The 21306-nt window shown below is 39.4% G+C and overlaps 1 protein-coding gene across 1 annotated transcript in view; it reads right to left on the bottom strand.

The window, feature by feature from the left end:
- The window catches only part of LOC126253486 (WD repeat-containing protein 3), a 127005-nt gene that overhangs the window by 35347 nt on the left and 70352 nt on the right, over positions 1–21306 (bottom strand). The window contains exons 10-11 of the mRNA XM_049954858.1: positions 17116–17334; positions 3552–3821 (exon numbers count right to left, since the gene is read on the bottom strand). Coding sequence (XP_049810815.1) covers positions 3552–3821; positions 17116–17334 — 489 coding nt within the window. The remainder of the gene's footprint in view (positions 1–3551; positions 3822–17115; positions 17335–21306) is intronic.

Raw genomic sequence — 21306 nt, 5'->3', positions numbered from 1 at the left:
GTCAAACTCTTCTGCTATCCTATTTGTAGTTTATAAGTGAATCACAAACGTTTTGTCTTCGACTTTCATATGATTTTGTATGGCAGGATACTTTAGTATAGGAATATTTTAGAAAAGGTTTCTCCAGAGTTATCTATTTATATTATATTGTCTTAGTTATAAGTAATGGAATCATAAGAGGATGGAAGAAAGAAAATTGGTGCCATGGTTAAAGGATTTCTGTCAAAGAGTCAAGGTAATCAGAAAATGAAACGTGTCAGCATGTATGGGGGGAGAAGGTGCAGTTTATCTAAAAACTATAATTAATATCTGAAGTAATCAGCACATTGGTGTAGCAGCAGAGGCAACATGTAGTAAAAACCATCTTAGATAAGAGATATTAATATTAATTGTAGTATAATAAAAGTGTTTGTGTTCAGTGCAATCAGTATATGGAGACAACTATCTACCCATAGAGGTGTGTCATGATACAGCCTTTTCTAACATTAAGGAATTACAACTTTAAACATAGTTGCCTGGAGTAATGTGTGTGGAAAGAGTAAGCAAGCTTTGTATATATATCGCCCTTCAGGCTAGAATCTCAAGCAATTTGATAGAATACAGTGAAATAATAGTTTTTCTAAGTGATGATTTTGTCTGATCACTAATGACAGTTAAGTTTGCCTTAGCATAAGGATCTGTTCCTGTGGAGTGTTTTTCAGTAGAGTCAAGTTTGCATTGGATAAGCACAGAAGGTGTTTATTTATTAGATAATGAAACAATAATGAAATAATAAAATAATGAATAATGTTAGGGTCTTAATGGTTAGGGAGCCTGTCTCTGCAGCAGAGATATTTGTTGAGAATGCACTGCACTAGCTTATGAGGTAAGAAAGTTAAGTAAAATAATTGAGCTGACAGACATGATGAATGTAAAAGATAACTTTATACAAAGAAATGTGGTGTAACTATATTGGTGGTCAAATTTTTGAACTAGGCAACATTGGGTACTGTTTACATTGTGCAATTCATGACACTGCAGCTGGGAATGAGAATTTAACAAAAAGAGCAAAAATTTAGTGAGGTGCATCATTGGAGCTACACGTTACCTAAAAACTTCTATTTGTGTTCTGATGAATTATGTGCTTAAAGTGGTAATACTGGAGAGAAGAACAATAAGTTTGCTGATTAACTGATAACTGTGGTGCTAGACTGATGTGAATATTTCTGATTGGTCAAGTATTAGGTAACATTTTGTGAGGATTTAATTTTCTGGTTGAATGAGAGTAGTGCTCATAGTTGAGTAGAGAAGTAGGGCAATGATGGTACAACTTCCACCCCTTAATTTTTATTTGAATAATAATTAAGTTACATGATGGTGACTCTATTCTTTTTTCATAACGTAATGATTAGTAAATCTATGCTACTGCACATATTAAGTTTATGCTATTTTGAAAACGGAAAAGAAACCCAAATCTTTCAAGTTTAACCAGGTACAGAGTTATGACTTAGAGTAATGCTTTGTAGTGTAATGTGCACTTGATTTTAAAATTTTACTAGTCCACACCTTTCGTACTACAGTCAATTTTAGTGCTAATTATTGCGATGTTATGATAGCTATGTAATGTATCTATTTATGAAGTAATGACTATCATTTTTGTGTCAAACTTTTTTTTAGACTTAAGTTAGGAAAAAAGGAAGTGTACTAAAGTAGGGTACTTTGTCTAATTTTTTTCGTGTACTGTGGTGGAGGAGAACCACTTCCAAGGGAACTGACAGCAGTGCATTTCCTTACTAATTGCCACTTGGACCGGTTGAAGGTGTGTACAAGTTCATTAAAAGTGAAAAAGTGCTTGAGAAAAATACTAAGCATTGAGCAAGTGAAATTTTCTGTCTAAAAAGTGAACTGCAACACGCAGTATAATTTAACTTTTTGCAACCCACAAGGATTTATTTTTTTCAGCAAGACAGCATTTGTATAAAGTGATATGTATCTTAGAAAGTAATCTTTGTTTGTCCAAGAAGGACATCACTTATAATGAAGACGCCTAATTTTTATTAAAAGTATAACTTGTGGCTATTTTGTGACATTGTACAATACACTGTGTGTAAATATTTTGTATGGGGATTTTCATATGGCCAGTTCATATAAGAATAAATTTGAGAAAAACATATGTACTGTAGTTTTGATAAGATTTCGTATGTATTAATTTTTTGTTTGTAGATTGTTAAACCCAATTTCTGGCATCACTTGTGGTCACCGAATAGCCCAATTAGCTATTTGCAATATCTATCTGGTCAATCCAACGGGAGGAGGAGGGGGGGTTAGTTATGTGACAAAGCAAGCTGGGATATTTTTACTTCCTCTCTTGTTTTGTAATCTGCCTCCTTAAATTTGTTTGTTCATTTCTGACTAATTACCATTAACATATGTGAGTATAGTCTGCATTTTGCTACAAGAGAAAGGTTGGGCCTCAGTTTTAAAGAATATAGTACCAGATCTAATTTTGTGCTTAGTTTTATGTATGTAAATGATTTTCTAAAATTTTGACTATTCCTAGTTAATATCTCTTGTTATGGGGTGAAATCAGTAACTGCTTCATAACTTAAATTCTATTGTTGACTTACAAACAAATATAAATTCTGTACTAATTATAAACATCTGGAGGACCAACTAATAGTATTCTTAAAGGATATATTTGGCTCTATTCGAAAACATGTTAGCAAAGCCAGCTCTTAATTCCAAAGTAATTAACAGTTTTGTCAAAAGTATTGTTTTCATAATCATATCTGATAATTTCATCATCTAAACAAATAATTCGACCTAACCCTTGTAGTAGAAGAAACTGTTAAAAAGAATGGATTTTTCGATGTATTCATTTAATTTAATGAGTGATGTTTTAATTGTAATTTATGTAACTTAAACATTGAACAATATGAAGTTTCAGTACCTATTATTGTGAGGATATATTAAGGCCCAATTTTTGGGCTCGAGACAGTCAGTCCACAGCCAAATTTCAGACAAGAAACCTGTGTTGGTTAGAACAACAACAATGCATTAACTTAACCATGAAATAAGTGTAACAAAAATAGGCTGTGTGAAAACAATGGCAGTGTCTGTTAAATTTATTTAAAAGACTGTGTACTGTGTGGTTAGGTTGTTACTGCTCGTAGATGTTCGACAGTAAACTATTGTAGCAGTATGTGGATGTTTGCCTGCAAACTATTAATGAGGCTTATCGAAAGTTAAACAATAGTGTACTGGCCATATAATTGTGTATTACTGGGGTGTTGTGAACAGTGAAAGTAAAGAACTGTGAAATGCAACTGTGCACCTGTCGGCTATATCATTTAAAGTGTTGAACTTAACCCCCCCATTTTTCAGCCAGTATCACAACGCTGTATGTCGACACTGAAGACAATCAACAATTAAATAAAGCAGGTGATTGTCACATATGGTGCCCCAGGTGAGGACTATTGTATGTGGGCACAATAAACTAGGACTCACGAACTTTGACAGTGAACTCGAGTGGTTTACAGTGATTTAAATAAAGAAAGAATACAGCAAATTACCTGCAAAGTGGCAATCTTGCAAAATGAATCAGCATCCCAATATTTCACTCTTCCATCTTTTCCACACGTAAAAAAGTAATGAGTTTTGGGCACAAACATTAGGCCTGTTACTGAATCATCATGTGCAAACAATGAACGGTGGCAGTCCCCAAAGTCCAATCCCCAGATTTTCACATTGCGATCTGCACTTCCAGTTGCAATAATTGTTGAGTCATATGAAATGTCCATGCAAAGCACAGGCAGTTTGTGACCATAAAGACAAACAAAGAACTGAAACAAAAGTAAATATTTTTATTAATGATATCACACATGTAACTGTACATTTGAACTACAATTATATTAAAGCAGTAACAGCACAATTAACACAATACATTTTCTTAGAAAATACACAGAAACATGGTTGCAATTACGTAACCAGTTTTTCTGTATGAGGCGCAACTCAAAATTTCTGAACTGGATAAGAATAGGGGAATGAAATCAGCCTTGTGGTCATCATGTCAATCCCCTTCACTGACTTAGATAAAACATGACAAATCTAAATGTGAATGGCTGGACAAGGATTTCAACCCTGTTCCTCCTAAATGACATCTGGTATGCTAACCTCTTGCTTGGTAATTGTTACGTGAAAGGTGATCTATGATTATTCTGGCTCACTCTTACCCCCCCATGAACCATGGACCTTGCCGTTGGTGGGGAGGCTTGTGTGTCTCAACGATACAGATGGCCGTACCGTAGGTGCAACCACAACGGAGGGGTATCTGTTGAGAGGCCAGACAAACGTGTGGTTCCTGAAGAGGGGCAGCAGCCTTTTCAGTAGTTGCAGGGGCAACAGTCTGGATGATTGACTGATCTGGCCTTGTAACATTAAACAAAACGGCCTTGCTGTGCTGGTACTGCGAACGGCTGAAAGCAAGGGGAAACTACAGCCGTAATTTTTCCCGAGGACATGCAGCTTTACTGTATGATTAAATGATGATGGCGTCCTCTTGGGTAAAATATTCCGGAGGTAAAATAGTCCCCCATTCGGATCTCCGGGTGGGGACTACTCAAGAGGACGTCGTTATCAGGAGAAAGAAAACTGGCATTCTACGGATCGGAGCGTGGAATGTCAGATCCCTTAATCGGGAAGGTAGGTTAGAAAATTTAAAAAGGGAAATGGATAGGTTAAAGTTAGATATAGTGGGAATTAGTGAAGTTCGGTGGCAGGAGGAACAAGACTTTTGGTCAGGTGATTACAGGGTTATAAATACAAAATCAAATAGGGGTAATGCAGGAGTAGGTTTAAAATGAATAAAAAAATAGGAGTGCGGGTTAGCTACTACAAACAGCATAGTGAACGAATTATTGTGGCCAAGATAGACACAAAGCCCATGCCTACTACAGTAATACAAGTTTATATGCCAACTAGCTCTGCAGATGATGAAGAAATAGATGAAATGTATGACGAGAAATTATTCAGGTAGTGAAGGGAGACGAAAATTTAATAGTCATGGGTGACTGGAATTCGTCAGTAGGAAAAGGGAGAGAAGGAAACATAGTAGGTGAATATGGATTGGGGGGAAGAAATCAAAGAGGAAGCCGCCTTGTAGAATTTTGCACAGAGCATAACTTAATAATAGCTAACACTTGGTTCAAGAATCATAAAAGAAGGTTGTATACCTGGAAGAATCCTGGAGATACTAAAAGGTATCGGATAGATTATATAATGGTAAGACAGAGATTTAGGAACCAGGTTTTAAATTGTAAGTCATTTCCAGGGGCAGATGTGGATTCTGACCACAATCTATTGGTTATGAACTGCAGATTGAAACTGAAGAAACTGCGAAAAGGTGGGAATTTAAGGAGATGGGACCTGGATAAACTGACTAAACCAGAGGTTGTAGAGAGTTTCAGGGAGAGCATAAGGGAACAATTGACAGGAATGGGGGAAAGAAATACAGTAGAAGAAGAATGGGTAGCTCTGAGGGATGAAGTAGTGAAGGCAGCAGACGATCAAGTAGTTAAAAAGACGAGGGCTAATAGAAATCCTTGGGTAACAGAAAAGATATTGAATTTAATTGATGAAAGGAGAAAATATAAAAATGCAGTAAATGAAGCAGGCAAAAAGGAATACAAACGTCTCAAAAATGAGATCGACAGGAAGTGCAAAATGGCTAAGCAGGGATGGCTAGAGGACAAATGTAAGGATGTAGAGGCTTGTCTCACTAGGGGTAAGATAGATACTGCCTACAGGAAAATTAAAGACACCTTTGGAGAGAAGAGAACCACTTGTATGAATATCAAGAGCTCAGATGGCAACCCAGTTCTAAGCAAAGAAGGGAAGGCAGAAAGGTGGAAGGAGTATATAGAGAGTTTATACAAGGGCGATGTACTTGAGGACAATATTATGGAAATGGAAGAGGATGTAGATGAAGATGAAATGGGAGATAAGATACTGCGTGAAGAGTTTGACAGAGCACTGAAAGACCTGAGTCGAAACAAGGCCCCGGGAGTAGACAACATTCCATTAGAACTACTGATTGCCTTGGGAGAGCCAGTCATGACAAAACTCTACCATCTGGTGAGCAAGATATATGAGACAGGCGAAATACCCACAGACTTCAAGAAGAATATAATAATTCCAATCCCAAAGAAAGCAGGTGTTGACAGATGTGAAAATTACAGACACCTGTCTGTGTATGTGCGGATGGATATGTGTGTGTGTGCGAGTGTATACCTGTCCTTTTTTCCCCCTAAGGTAAGCCTTTCCGCTCCCGGGATTGGAATGACTCTTTACCCTCTCCCTTAAAACCCACATCCTTTCATCTTTCCCTCTCCTTCCCTCTTTCCTGATGAGGCAACAGTTTGTTGCAAAAGCTTGAGTTTTGTGTGTATGTATGTGTTTGTTTGTGTTTTTATCGACCTGCCAGCGCTTTCGTATGGTAAGTCACATCATCTTTGTTTTTAAATATATTTTTCCCGCGTGGAATGTTTCCCTATTATATTACTATTTTGGTGAGTAGAAAAGACAATAAATATGCTTTCAGATGTAATAATAACAATATCTAATAATGGTGTAATGTACTTATTTTTTTTTTTTATTTTAGGTAAGGATGGAACTAAATGGAGGAAAGTGCCTTGGAAAGCAACACAGACATGGCCTCATAATGTACTGACCAAACTGCCTGGGGTAGTTGGAGACGCAAAGAAAATGGTAACTGAAATTGACTGCTGGAGCTTATTTATCAGTAATGATATCCTAGATCCAATTGTGGTCAACGCTAACAGGCGTATAACTGATCTAAAAGGAAACTTTGCTCGTGAGAGTGACTGCAAGGACACAGACACAATCGAAATAAAAGCCTTTCTTGGCTTGTTACACCTTGCTGGTGTGTTCCGTGGTGGGCGACAGAATGTTCACGACTTCTGGACAGCAGATGACCTTGGTCTGAATATTTTTAGAATGACCATGTCCGAAAAACGTTTCCTGTTCCTAATAAGATGTGTTCGTTTTGATGATGGAGACACAAGACAAGAACGGCGCAAGACAGACAAATTATCAGCCGTGAGGGAAATGTTCACCATGTGTTTGAATAACTGCAAGACACATTACTCCCTCGGTCAGAACGTCACAGTTGATGAGCAGCTACCAGCATTTCGAGGCCGGTGTGGATTTCGACAGTTCATACCATCCAAACCATCTAAATATGGCATCAAAATGTTCTGCCTATGTGATGTCAAGCTTTATTATACTTACAACATGCAAATATATTGTGGATTACAACCAGAAGGACCCTTTCAGAATAACAACTCCGCCAAAGAAGTAGTTCTGAGACTTACCGAACCAATATATGGGACGGGTAGAAACATTACAGCAGATAACTGGTTCACTAGTTTGGAGTTAGTAAGAAAATTGCATAAAAGGAGACTGTCGTTTGTAGGCACAATTAGAAAAAATAGGAAGGAACTGCCATCGAATTTCGTAGTACCAAAAAGTAGACAGCAATATGATAGCGTATTTAGCTACAGCAAGAATGAAACCCTTGTGTCGTATGTCCCGAAAAAAGAGAAAACTGTAGTCCTCCTTTCAAGTATGCATGTATCGTCAAGTGAGGTTTCGGAAGGTTTAGAGAAAAAAAAACAGCAATTATTCTACACTATAATGACACCAAATCTGGAGTTGATGTAGTTGACAAACTCTGTGCAACCTACAATGTAGCTAGGTCGACAAGAAGATGGCCTACGGTGATTTTTTTCCACTTGTTGAACATTGCAGGCATCAACTCAAGAGTAATTTCCTTGGGCAACAAGAATAAAAACTCAAATCGGCACGAGTACTTCAAAACTTTGGCTCTGACTCTACTGCAAGATCATCTCAAAAGAAGAGCTCTTATTATGACTACCTGATGATATAAAGTCAATGCTAGTAAAGTACAAACCTAAAGGAAAAGAGCAAGAAAACGCTGAACAATCCTTGGAATCAGAAAACAAGAAAATAAAAAGGTGCTAGTCACACTACAGGGAGACAAAAAAGGCTTGTCTCAGCAAGTATACATGTGAAAAATGTGGTACACCTCTTTGTTTGCAAAAGCACACAAAAATAATTTGTGAACAATGTCTTTCTGTAGAGGGCAATCAGTAAAAAGAGACATGCTTTGATTAGTTCAATAATTTATTTGTATCTATAATAAAATCAGTTTTTAAAAGAATTTCATGTACTTCTCCATTACAAAATGTCAAATATTTCTGTTAATTTGAAAATGTAATGAGCCTGATGTTCACTTCTGTATTTGTAAAATCTGTAACAATAAAGGTAACTGCAATTTAAAACAAAAACAAAAGAAAAAGAACCTGTAAACAAACAAAAAACGACAAAAATCGTCGAATGTATCCACGAGATATATCGCGACTAGTGGCGTCAAGAAAGTTGACGCACCGGCTGGAGGGTTAAAGGATTCACTGTGGTGTGTAGTGAACGAGATGACTTTCCCTTCCAGCCGCTGTTTGAAAGTGCGAAAGGCTGGGGGATGATTCTCTGACACAAAGGCTAGAGCATAGTGCTCAGCAAAGTACTCGGCAATCGCGTTTGTGTCGGTAGATATCACGCCATTTATGTTAACACCGGGAACACCTGTTGGGGTCTGGTACCCGAAAACATGTTTGATCTTTGCCCAGACTTGGGAAGGTGACGTATGACACCCAATGGTCGAGACGTATCTCTGCCAACACTCCTGCTTCCATCGTTTGATAAGTTGACGAATGCGGGCATAGAGCTGTTTAAAGGCTACTAGGTGCTCCAGGGAATGGTGCTGCTTATGCTGCTGTAGAGCTCACTGACACTGATTAATTGCTTCAGAGACTTTTGGTGGCCACCAAGGGACTGCCTTTCGCTGGGGGGGTACCCTAAAGAGTGAGGGATCGTGTTTTCTGCCACAGAAACAATTGTTGTAGTCACCTGCTCAACCATCACATTGATGTTCCCGTGTGGGGGAGATTCAGTGGTGACATCAGAGGTGAAAGTTTCCCAGTCTGTCTTGTTTAAAGCCCATCTGGGCAGGCGTCTGTGGGCCTGACGCCAGGGCAGTGACAGGAAGATGGGGAACTGGTCACTACCACACAGGTCGTCATGTGCTCTCCAGTAGATAGATGGAAGAAGACCAGGACTGCAAATTGATAAATCAAGGGCCGAATAACTACCATGAGCCACACTATGTGTGGCGGCCCCAGTATTTGGGAGGCAGAGGTCAACCTGAGACAGTAAAGTTTCGACACCTCTGCCTCGGCCAGTAAGCATGGTGCCACCCCACAAGAGGTTATGGGCGTTAAAATCTCCCATAAGTAGGAAAGGTTTAGGGAGTTGATCAATGAGTGCAGCCAATGTGTTCAGGGGTATTGCACCATCTGGAGGAAGATATATGCTGCAGACAGTTATTTCCTGTGTCATCCTTATTCTGACAGCCACAGCTTCAAGAGGGGTTTGAAGGGGCACAGGTTCACTACTGACTGAGTTTAGGACACAAACGCAAATTCCACCTGACACTCAATTATAGTCACTACGGTTCCTGTAATATCCCTTATAGCCGCAGAGGACAGGGGTCCGCATTGCCCGGAACCAGGTTTCCTGGAGGGCACTGCAGAAAGCAGGTGTAAAGCTCAACAGTTGCCGTAGCTCAGCCAGGCGGTGGAAAAAACTGCCACAATTCCACTGGAGGATGATGTCATCGTGAGACTGGGAGGACAGGGAACATTCAATGAGGCAGTTTACACCTCAGGGTCACCTGCTGCCACTGACATTTTGCCTGAGCAGTCTATATCCATTGTGTCACAGGGTACAGTGAGATCTAGGTCCTCAGCGGACACCAGAATATCCATCTTACGTATGCCATAATATGTCCATAGTTGTAACATTTATTTATGTACATCTGGCCCTTATCACTTACTTTTGTTCCAATGTATACCATAATATTTACGTAATATCACTGCAGTAACACTTTATAACTGACTGCTTTATTTGTTTATCTTAATTTTAATCAGTTCTCTTTCAATGTAAATAGTAAGTAATGTAACATTAGCAATTTGTAAATTTCTACTGTCACATACACGTACATAATGAAATATCTCTGACAGTGGAAGTCTTTGGCATTGTTATGGTTGTAATATCACCATCTCTGTACACATACCTCCATGTGATGAACCTCTTTAGAGTGTGAGTGGTGCTTTACATTATATGCAACTTTTCATGCCAAAAGGAAATGTGGGCATTGTCAAACGCCTGTTGTACTGAAGACAATTTTGGCTTCCAGGTTCAAATATACAGTACAAGCACTAGTTTCCACACCACAAAGGAAGTCACATTTATCTGGACCCTCACAATGAACTTTTTGTCTAGAAGGAAAATAAAAATCTATAAAGCAAATATCGTTCATCTACCACGGCGACATTAACCAGTATGATTGCCCTTCTTGAAACTTTGTTTCCTATGAAGATATCAACAGCAATGTGTTTTTTTAAATAACACCATAAACTTTTTATTTAGTAATCCACTTCCTCTCTTCAAGACCTGTTCAGAAACATATCACAGTTTACCCTTCAGTGCAATCATGATGTTATTAAAATGTAACACAAAGGTGAGTTTGACTGTCCTGTAATAGAATACCTTGCAGATTCTCTGCATAACTTAACTTGTCTACTTGCTGGAGTTGACAGTCAAGAAATGGAAACACAAGGAAAATTTACTCTTCTCATTCAATCAACTGTCTTCAGTTGAAGTCTACATCTACACCTACATACATATTCTGCAAGCCACCATACAGTGCATGGTGTAGGGTACTGTGTACCACTACCTGTCATTTCCTTTACTGTTCCACTCACAAACAGAGCAAGGGTAAGACTATCTATATGCCTCTGTATGAGCCTTAATTTCTCTTATCTCACCTTCAGGATCCTTACACAAAATTCATGTTGGCAGTAGTACAGTTGTTCAACAGCCAGTTTCAAATGCCAGTTCTGTACATTTTCTCAATAGTGTTCCTCAAAAAGAACATTGTGTTTCATCTAGGGATTCCCATTCAAATTCCTGAAGCATCTCCACAGTGTTACTTGGGTACTCTTCGAACCTACCAGTAACAAATTTGGCAGCCCACCTCTGAACTGCCTCGATGACTTCCTTTAATCTGTCCTGGTGTGGATCCCAAACACTTGAGCAGTACTCAAGAAGGGCTCGCACTAGCGTCCTACATGCAGTCTCCTTTACAGATGAACCATACATTCTTAAAATTCTCCTGATAAACTGAAGTTGACCATTTGCCTTTCTAAACACAATCTCAAGCCCCCCACCCCCACCGCCCCGCTCCTGATGAACCACGGACCTTGCCGTTGCCGGTTGCCGTTGGTGTGGAGGCTTGCGTGCCTCAGTGATACAGAAGATAACCATACCGTAGGTGCAACCACAACGGAGGGGTATCTGTTGAGAGGCCAGACAAATGTGTGGTTCCTGAAGAGGGGCAGCAGCCTTTTCAGTAGTTGCAGGGGCAACAGTCTGGATGATTGACTGATCTGGCCTTGTAACACTAACCAAAACGGCCTTGCTGTGCTGGTACTGCAAACGGCTGAAAGCAAGGGGAAACTACAGCCGTAATTTTTCCCGAGGGCATGCAGCTTTACTGTATGGTTAAATGATGATAGCTTCCCCGTGGGCAAAATATTCCGGAGGTATAATAGTCCCCCATTCGGATCTCCGGGTGGGGACTACTCAAGAGGACGTCATTATCAGGAGAAAGAAAACTGGCATTCTACGGGTCGGAGCATGGAATGTCAGATCCCTTAATCGGGCAGGTAGGTTAGAAAACTTAAGAAGGGAAATGGATAGGTTAAAGTTAGATATAGTGGGAATCGGTGAAGTTCGGTGGCAGGAGGAACAAGACTTTTGGTCAGGTGAATACAGGGTTATAAATACAAAATCAAATAGGGGTAATGCACGAGTAGGTTTAATAATGAATAAACAAATAGGAATGCGGTTAAGCTACTACAAACAGCATAGTGAACGCATTATTGTGGCCAAGCTAGATATGAAGCCCACGCCTACCACAGTAGTACAAGTTTATATGCCAACTAGCTCCGCAGATGATGAAGACATTGATCATATGTACGATGAGACAAAAGAAGTTATTCAGATAGTGAAGGGAGACGAAAATTTAATAATTATAAATGACTGGAATTCGATAGTAGGAAAAGGAAGAGAAGGAAACGTAGTTGTTGAACATGGAATGGGGATAAGGAATGAAAGAGGAAGCCACCCGCTAGAATGTTGCATAGAGCACAACTTAGTCATAGCTAACACTTGGTTCAAGAATCGTGCAAGAAGGTTGTATACATGGAAGAAGCCTGGAGATACTGACAGGTCTCAAATAGATTATATAATGGCCAGAAAGAGATTTAGGAACAAGGTTTTAAATTGTAAGACATTTCCAGTGGGAGATGTGGACTCTGATCACACTCTATTGGTTATCAACTGTAGATTAAAACTGAAGAAACTGCAAAAAGTGGGAATTTAAGGAGATGGGACCTGGATAAACTGACAGAACATGAGATTGCAGAAAGTGATTGACAAGAATGAGGCAAAGGAATGCAGTAGAACAAGAATGGATAGCTTTGAGAGATGAAATAGTGAAGGCAGCAAAGGATCAAGTAGGTAAAAAGACGAGGGCTAGTAGAAATCCTTGGTTAACAGAAAAGATATTGAATTTAATTGATGAAAGGAGGAAATACAAACATGCAGTAAATGAAGCAGGCAAAAAGGAATACAAACGTCTCAAAAATGAGATCGACAGGAAGTGCAAAATGGCTAAGCAGGGATGGCCAGAGGACAAATGTAAGGATGAAGAGGCATATATGACTAGGGGTAAGATAGATACTGCCTAAAGGAAAATTAAAGAGACCTTTGGAGAAAAGGTGCATGAATATCAAGAGCTCAGATGGAAAACCAGTTCTAAGCAAAGAAGGGAAAGCAGAAAGGTGGAAGGAGTATACTGAGTGTCTATACTAGGGCAATGTTCTTGAGGATAATATTATGGAAATGGAAGAGGATGTAGATGAAGATGAAATGGGAGATATGGTACTGCGTGAAGAGTTTGACACAGCACTGAAAGACATCAGTCGAAACAAGGCCCCAGGAGTAGACAACGTTCCATCAGAACTACTGATAGCCTTTGGAGAGCCAGCCCTGACAAAACTCTACCATCTGGTGAGTAAAAAGTATGAGACAGGCGAAATACCCTCAGACAACCCCAAAGAAAGCAGGTATAGACAGATGTGAAAATTACCGAACTATCAGTTTAATAAGTCACAGCTGCAAAACACTAATGCAAAAACTTTACAGACGAATGGGAAAACTGGTAGAAGCCGACCTCGGGGTGGATCAGTTTGGATTCCGTAGAAATGTTGGAACACATGAGGCAATACTGACCCTACGACTTATCTTAGAAAATAGATTAAGGAAAGGCAAACCTACGTTTCTAGCATTTGTAGACTTAAGAGAAAGCTTTTGACAGTGTTGACTGGAAATCTCTCTTTCAAATTCTGAAGGTGTCTAGGGTAAAATACAGGGAGCGAAAGGCTATTTACAATTTGTACAGAAACCAGATGGCAGTTATAAGAGTCAAGGGGAATGCAAGGGAAGCAGTGGTTGGGAAGGGAGTGAGACAGGGTTGTAGCCTATCCCCAATGTTATTCAATCTGTATATTGAGCAAGCAGTAAAGGAAACAAAAGAAAAATTCAGAGTCGGAATTGAAATCCATGGAGAAGAAATAAAACTTTGAGGTTTGCCGATGACATTTTAACTCTGTCAGAGACAGCAGAGGACCTGGAAGAGCAGCTGAATGGACATGTTCTGAGGCATCAAGGGATCACCAATTTAGTATTGGAGGGAAGCACGGAGGGTAAAAATAGTAGAGGGAGACCAAGAGATGAATACACTAAACAGATTCAGAAGGATGTAGGTACTGGGAGATGAAGAAGCTTGCACAGGATAGAGTAGCATGGAGAGCTGCATCAAACCAGTCTCTGGACTGAAGACCACAATAACAACCACAATCATAACATGCTCATTCGCTTCGTATCGTTTTGCAATGTTACAGCTATATATTTAAGCGACATTTCTGGGTTGTGCAGGACACTACTACAGCTGTATCCTAACATTATGGGTTTGTTTTCTCTTCTCGCCCACATTAACTTACATTTTTCTACATTTAGAGCTAGCTGCCAGTCATCATACTGTAACGCCGGAAATGCATACCCTCCTATTTCCATCTATTGTACTGTAAGTTTTTTCCTTATTTTGTTACCCGAATATATGACATTTCTGTGCCTTTATATATTGTAATTGTTTTACTATATATATATATATATATATATATATATATATATATATATATATATATATATATATATATATATATATATATATATATATATGCATTTATGTCGATGTATAATTGGTTTGTTTCGTAAATATTATTTGTATTTTTACGCTGGGTCTTGCCTAGGGAAAACTGCTATCGAACGATTACATCGATAGGTCGTGTGAAGAATCAAAGTGTGTAGGATCTTTGGTAGTGTTAACTCTGCCGCGTGGAGCGCGGGCAGGGCAGTTGGAGTCTGGCTGGAGTAGCGAGTGGAGCAGGTGTGTGGTGTGACGCTCCCGCGAGTAGCCGCGCTTTCGGGGTTTAGCAGCATGTAATTGCGCTCGACTTGCTATGTTAGTTTCTGGCACGGTGTCGCGGACGGGAAGCATTAGCCGGCGCACATCAAGAGCCCGTTTCGTTTGGTGACCGTGTCGAGAAGAAGGCGCGCCAACATCCAGCTTCTGCAACAGCGACGGCCGACAATGAGTGACCGTCGCCACCTCCTCGATCGACGGCTTCAAACCTTCAATCAACTAACAAGGAAGACTAAAAGCACGTAAAGTTTCAGAACTGTATGGCAGACCTCAGCTTTTCAAATTGTTCCATTTGCCTCGCAAAATTACAGCAACTCAGCATGAACCTTTGTTGCTCATTGTCCCAATTGCATTACCAAGCAGGGTCCCTTCCTTTTCCGAAATGAAACCGAGTGTCGTTGAAATTCAGACGCCAGCATTAAAGTACTATCATTGCATTTCATTACTTTAGTTTCAAAGTGCAGTTAAAGCATAGCTGGCTACAATAGTTAGATTACACAAGCACAAATTAAGAGTGCGAGTTTTGTTAGCATATTTTAGCTTACCTGTGACTGCAGCTCAGCTTGGTACGTACTAAATTTTACTATTGTTAATTATTCAGAATCATTTAATTCAAGTTCAAAGTTAAATGTTTCAAAATTGCGTAGAGTCAAGTTGCTTTTGAAATGATTGTTGAGGTAGTCCAAGACTAACCGTACTCTGCTGGATTTCGATGTGCTTCAGAAAGAAAGCTCACTATTAACTTCAGTCACTAAATTAACTTTCGATTTTCCGGTTTTATTAATTCTTTTGCTAAATTAAGTCAGAGTGTAGCGAAATTTCTTACTTCTGACAAACTTTCAGTTTTCACACTACACGTGTCAACCTTCAGTTGCCACGCTTCTAGTGCTAATTATATGTGTAGTAACTTTTCTTTTTCAGTTACTATAGTAATTGTCCTTAGGACTGGCGACCGTGATTTCCCCCAAATCTCAAATATCTAATTACCGCTAGTTAATTGTTAACGTAACGGCCGCACATTTACTTTCTTTATTAACTTTACCCCTTTTCAAAATTAATTTCCACCAGTTTCATTTGCATTTTTCCTTTCATTAAGATGTAACCCTTTCCTCCCTCTTTACCGACAGGTTAACTTCGGTGACGATTGCTTTTCCAAAATTCCCATTAGGTACACACGGTTTCATTTTCACTGTCATTAAGGTCGATAAGTGAGGGGGAGGTTACAATACCAATCACGAATTTTGTCTAATTCATCTTGCATCCTCCTACAATCACTCAATTTCGATACCTTCCCTTATACTAATACAGCATCATCAGAAAACAACTGCAGATTGCTGCCCACCCTGTCTGCCACATCATTTATGTGTAGCGAAAATAATAGTGGTCATATCAAGTTCCCTGGGGCACTTCGGATGATACCTTTGTCTCTGATGAACATGCACTGTCAAGGACAAAATATTAGGTTGTATTACTTAAAAAGACTTCAAGCCAATTACATATCTTAGAACATATTTCATATGCTTGTGTATTAGTTAACTGTCTGCAGGAGGGCACTGTGTCAAGTGCTTTTTGGAAATCTAGAAATACGGAATCTGCCTCTTGCCTTTCATCCATAATTTTCTGTACATCATGTGATAAAAGTGCAAGCTGAGTTTTACACAAGTGATGCTTTCTAAAACCATGCTGATTTGTGGACATAAGCTTTCCAATCTCATGGAAATTTATGATTTTCGAATTCAGAATGTGTTCAAGAATTTTGCAAGAAACTGATGTTAAGGATATTGGCCTGTAATTTTGCAGGTCTGTTGTTTTACCTTTCTTATATACAGGTGTCACCTGCGGGTATTTCCAATTGCTTAGGACTATGCGTTTGGTGAGAGATTCACAACAAATGCAAGCTAAGTGAGGGGCAAGGATTGCACAAGTACAGTGCAGTACTACTGTACTTTTAAATGATATGTTGCATAAAATGAAGGCAATTCTTGATTAAAAACTGCATCTTTGTTACTTTTCTTTTATTGCGGTTGAAGGCAGTCGTAAAGTTACTCAAGTAGAGGAACTTAACAGAGAGCGATTTCCTGACAAGAACCTACTTTCCCATCTTATCACAATGCCTGTTCTGTTAACTTCCATTCTTCTCAGATAAGAAGCAGCCTTTATTAAAGTGTTGACACCATACTGTCTCCAAATGGAGAATGTTTTCTTATGAAGAACTTTCAACATTATTTGGATGCAGAATTACTTGTTCTTTAATTGGTTAGTTTTAATACAGTAACAAAGCGTACCACATAGCAAAATCATTTCTGTAGGAACAATCCAGATGAAATGGTGCTATTATGTAAATAATAATAGACTACTACTCTACATACCTTCAAGGTGTCAGCAAAAAAAATTTTCACAGTTGAATCCAACAGAGATACAGCCAAGAATTTATTGTTCTGTGACACTTTCACAGCCAGAACACCCTCATCCAACTTCAATGTTCGCTTGTGTAGCAATGAAAGCACTTTGGCCTTACTATCTGGTGCAGCAACTAATTCAAACTGCCAAAATTTTACTGTGTTGTCTCCTCCAGTCACACAGCCAAGCTGAAAAATTTAAAATGTATGTAAATTAGTGGATGAAAAACACATATGTATACATGCATAGGTGTTTCTTGTACTAATTAGCTCTGAAGGAGAATTTGCCAGAAAACTTAGCAATGTTTAGTCTTGTTTACACACCTATCAACTACCACAACATTCAACTATATGATGAGTTGTTGCATTTACTCTTTCCACTATTATCATTATTATTATTATTATTATATAATTATTCCATCAATGATTTTCCATTATCAGAGAACACGTGTGCATGCACGCTCACACACACACACACACACACACACACACACACACACACACACACACACACTCGCTGAGGGGGGAGGATGGGAGGGGGAGGGAGAAGAGCTGGAAGGATGGTATACACTAGTCTTTTAAAGAAGTGTAAACTACCTATAAAACAGAAAGATTAGCTATCAGCTGCCTGTGAAGAAGTTAAACACACAACAGGTATCTACTTCAAATGGAAGTGACTCAGTGTGGTGGACATCATATTTATTTTGGCATATTTAGCCATTTTGTTTTATGATTTGCAGTATGCAGTTCCAGGGTAAAAGCACACTGAAGATTTATAAGAAACACACCCTTATTATTAAATGTGAGTTAATGTCACATAAAGGATATAAGCCTGCAAAAGACTCTACGACACCCAAGACAAAAGACCGAAATCATATGACTACAGCATAGCATAATGGGTAACTTCATGGATTACAGTGCCAAAGGAAGAAGGTTCAATGGTTTGTATCCCACTACATATTAGCATTTTTTTTATCTTAGCATTAGCACATTCTGGAACCATCTTATGAATGTAATACGAATACGTTCTGCAATATTTGATGTTATTTATATTTCCATCTTATTAGAAAACAAAGAAAATAAAAATGTTGCTGTTTATTTCCAAATATGTGATGATTTCCAAGTCTGTGGTTAGACAGAAACCTAAGAGAACAGCTTAAATTGCTGCAAGTGAAGCAAACAGCAATGACATGTACATTCTTCATTGACACAAATATTTAGCTGTTTGAGAAAAGGAGAGGAGGCTTTGGGCATGTGCTTCTTACATCATTTCTGTTTGGAGCAGATGTTTGTATTGGGTTTAACATCTTGTAGTGCCTGACAGAGAGAGGTAGCCACATCAGTCTCTCAACATCAGGTAGTAGCATGGTTACCTATGTTTACATGTCTAGTGGCAGTTGTTGTCAGAGATTTGTCACATTATGAATTTGACTCTCTCATTACCATTCTTTTCTTCTCTAAGGATAAATTTTTTTGTGTTAGGAGCTCATAAATAATTTTTCTCATTAACTAAGCTACATTATTTTTGATAAAAATCTCAAGCTTTTGATGAATGTACAGTGAAATCTCATAAATACATCCCTCTCTACTGTTTTCCTGCATATTACAGCCATTTTTAGAAGTCCCAGTCCCAACTACATTAAACACATGTTAAACTGATTGTTTGCACGTTCTCCCTCACCACTTAGCATGTAACAATTTGGTGGTATTGATACCATTTGGCCACTGCAACTTTTGCCACCGAGAGTTGTGAGAGTGGTGGGGGTAGGATGTTCGGTGCCATGTGTTGCAGAAATATGCAGGAAGACAATGCTATTCAGTGCCAGTAACTTTGCAGGTCATACAGATCATTTGATATGGTCGAAATGACATGCTGAAGTAGTTTATACAGGTTGGTAGTAGCTATGACAACTTCTGACCTCTGCAGCAGTCAAATTCAGTCACTGGTCTCCTTTGTTTGTGTTTAGCATTTGACTTCCCCTCAGTCTGCATTTTTCTGAGACTTCCTTTTTAGTCCATTAGTTTTTTGTGTTAAACTGTATACCGGTTTGTCATGGATAAAAAGACAGTGAGACAGCTTACAAATGAACACTCCTCCATCAACATGAAATACAACAGTGAACAAACAAAAAATAACTGAAGTAGCATGTTTGGATAGGGCAAAACAGCAAACAAAAACGAGTAGATAAAAAAATCTACTCACCAAATGGCAGCAGGAGCACGTACGTGCTCGCTCGCTCTCTCTCTCTCTCTCTCTCTCTCTCTCTCTCTCTCTCTCTCTCTCTCTCACACACACACACACACACACACCCACACACAAAGGTTTAACTTTTATAAGCTTTTAGAGCCAATGACTCCTTCTTCTGGCAGAAGAGTTGAAGGGGAAGGAAGAGGGCTGAGGAGAGGTTTAGGAAAAGGGGTACAGTTCACAAAAGTCACCCAGAATCCCAGGTCAGGGGAGAATTGTTCGATGGGATGAGAAGGAAAGACTGATTGTTGGTGACTGCACTGGATGAAATTTGAAAACGTGTGAACATAAAGGTGGAAGACAGGGTAATATGAAAGACAGAGATTACTACTAAAACACCGCACACTAGTTAATAAGGGTGAAATGCTAAATGCATTGTTTGTTACAGAGGTGGGAGGGGGGGATGGTGAAAAATAGACAGGTCAGGAAATGACAGATGTAGAACACTATAATGAAGTGAAGAAAGGAGTAGTTACTGGGAAGAAATGCTGAGATGGAAGGAATTGATGCCAGGTGGATGACGACAACCAAGGACATGTTGTAACGTTAGTTCCCATTTACGGAGTTCTGCGAAACTGGTGTCTGGAGGAAGAATCCAGATGGCGCATGTGGTACCGAGGTCATGCTCGTCATGTTGTAGAACATGCTCTGCAACAGGGTATAGTGTGTTGCTGTTATACACCCTCTGCCTACGCCCATTCAACCTGATTGATAACTGGGTGGTAGTCATGCCAATGTAAAAGGCAGAACAGTGTTTACTTAACAGCTGGTATATTATGTGTCATTTCACATGTGGCACTCCCTTTGATAGTATATGTTTTGCTTGTTACAGGGCTGGAATAGGAAGTCTTGCAGGGGGAATGGTCACAGGGGTAGGAGCCACAGGGAAGGGAGATGGGTGCAGAAGACTCATAGGGCTTGACAAGAATATTGCAGAGATTGGGAGGGCAAAGAAAAACTATTCTAGGTGTAGTGGGCAAAATCTCAGACAGAATGGATCTCATTTCAGGGTATGATTTTAGGAAATCATGGCCTTGTCGAAGTAGCTGATTAATACATTCAAGATCAGTATAATCTGAGTGACAAGTGGTGTGCTTCAACAATGTTTTTGGAGGGATCAGCAGTACCAGGATTGGATGTGATGACCCGGGAAATCTACTGTTGGGGTAATTACGTCCAGTGGAGGCTGAGGTGAGAATGGTCGTGTATTGATTTAAAGAGTCTGCATCTGAACAAATATGTTTGCCTCAAATACCAAGGCTGTATGGAAGGGAATGTTTGACATGGAAAGGATGGCAACTGTCAAAATGTGAGTACAGCTGTTTGTTAATTAAATGTGGACTGAAGTGCATAGCTGGCCTTTGGCGAGGAAGAGATCAACATCAAGGAAACTGGCATGGGATTTGGAATAGGACCATGTGAAACTTAATTGGGAGAAGGTATTTAGAGATTACAGGAATTTTAACAGGTCAGCTTCACTGCGAGTCCATACTGCAAAGATGTCATCAATGTATCTAAACCAAACCAGTGGCTGAAGTCTTATAGATCCCAGGAACGCCCCCTCGAAGTGACCCATGAAAAGGTTGGCATAGGAAGGAGCCACCCTGATTCCCATGGCTGTACTCCTAATCTGTTTGTATGTCTGCTCCTGTAATGTGAAGTAATCATTGGTAAGCATAAAGATGGAAGTCATAGGTTTGGAATCAGGTGGGCATTGGCTAGGGAAAAGTTCAGCTTGCCCTATGCACCCTCCTACCACCTATAGCAGCCCTGTGACTGGCAAAAAATATACTATCAACGGGAGAGACACCCGTGAAACAACACGTGTCATATACCAGATGTTATGTAAACACTTTCTGACTTTTACATTGGCATGACTACAACCCAGTTATCAGTCAGGATGAATGGGCATA

This window comes from Schistocerca nitens, chromosome 4 (assembly GCF_023898315.1).
Source record: "Schistocerca nitens isolate TAMUIC-IGC-003100 chromosome 4, iqSchNite1.1, whole genome shotgun sequence".
Classification (NCBI taxonomy): Eukaryota; Metazoa; Arthropoda; class Insecta; order Orthoptera; family Acrididae; genus Schistocerca; species Schistocerca nitens.
This window is presented reverse-complemented; position numbering and strand designations above follow the sequence as displayed.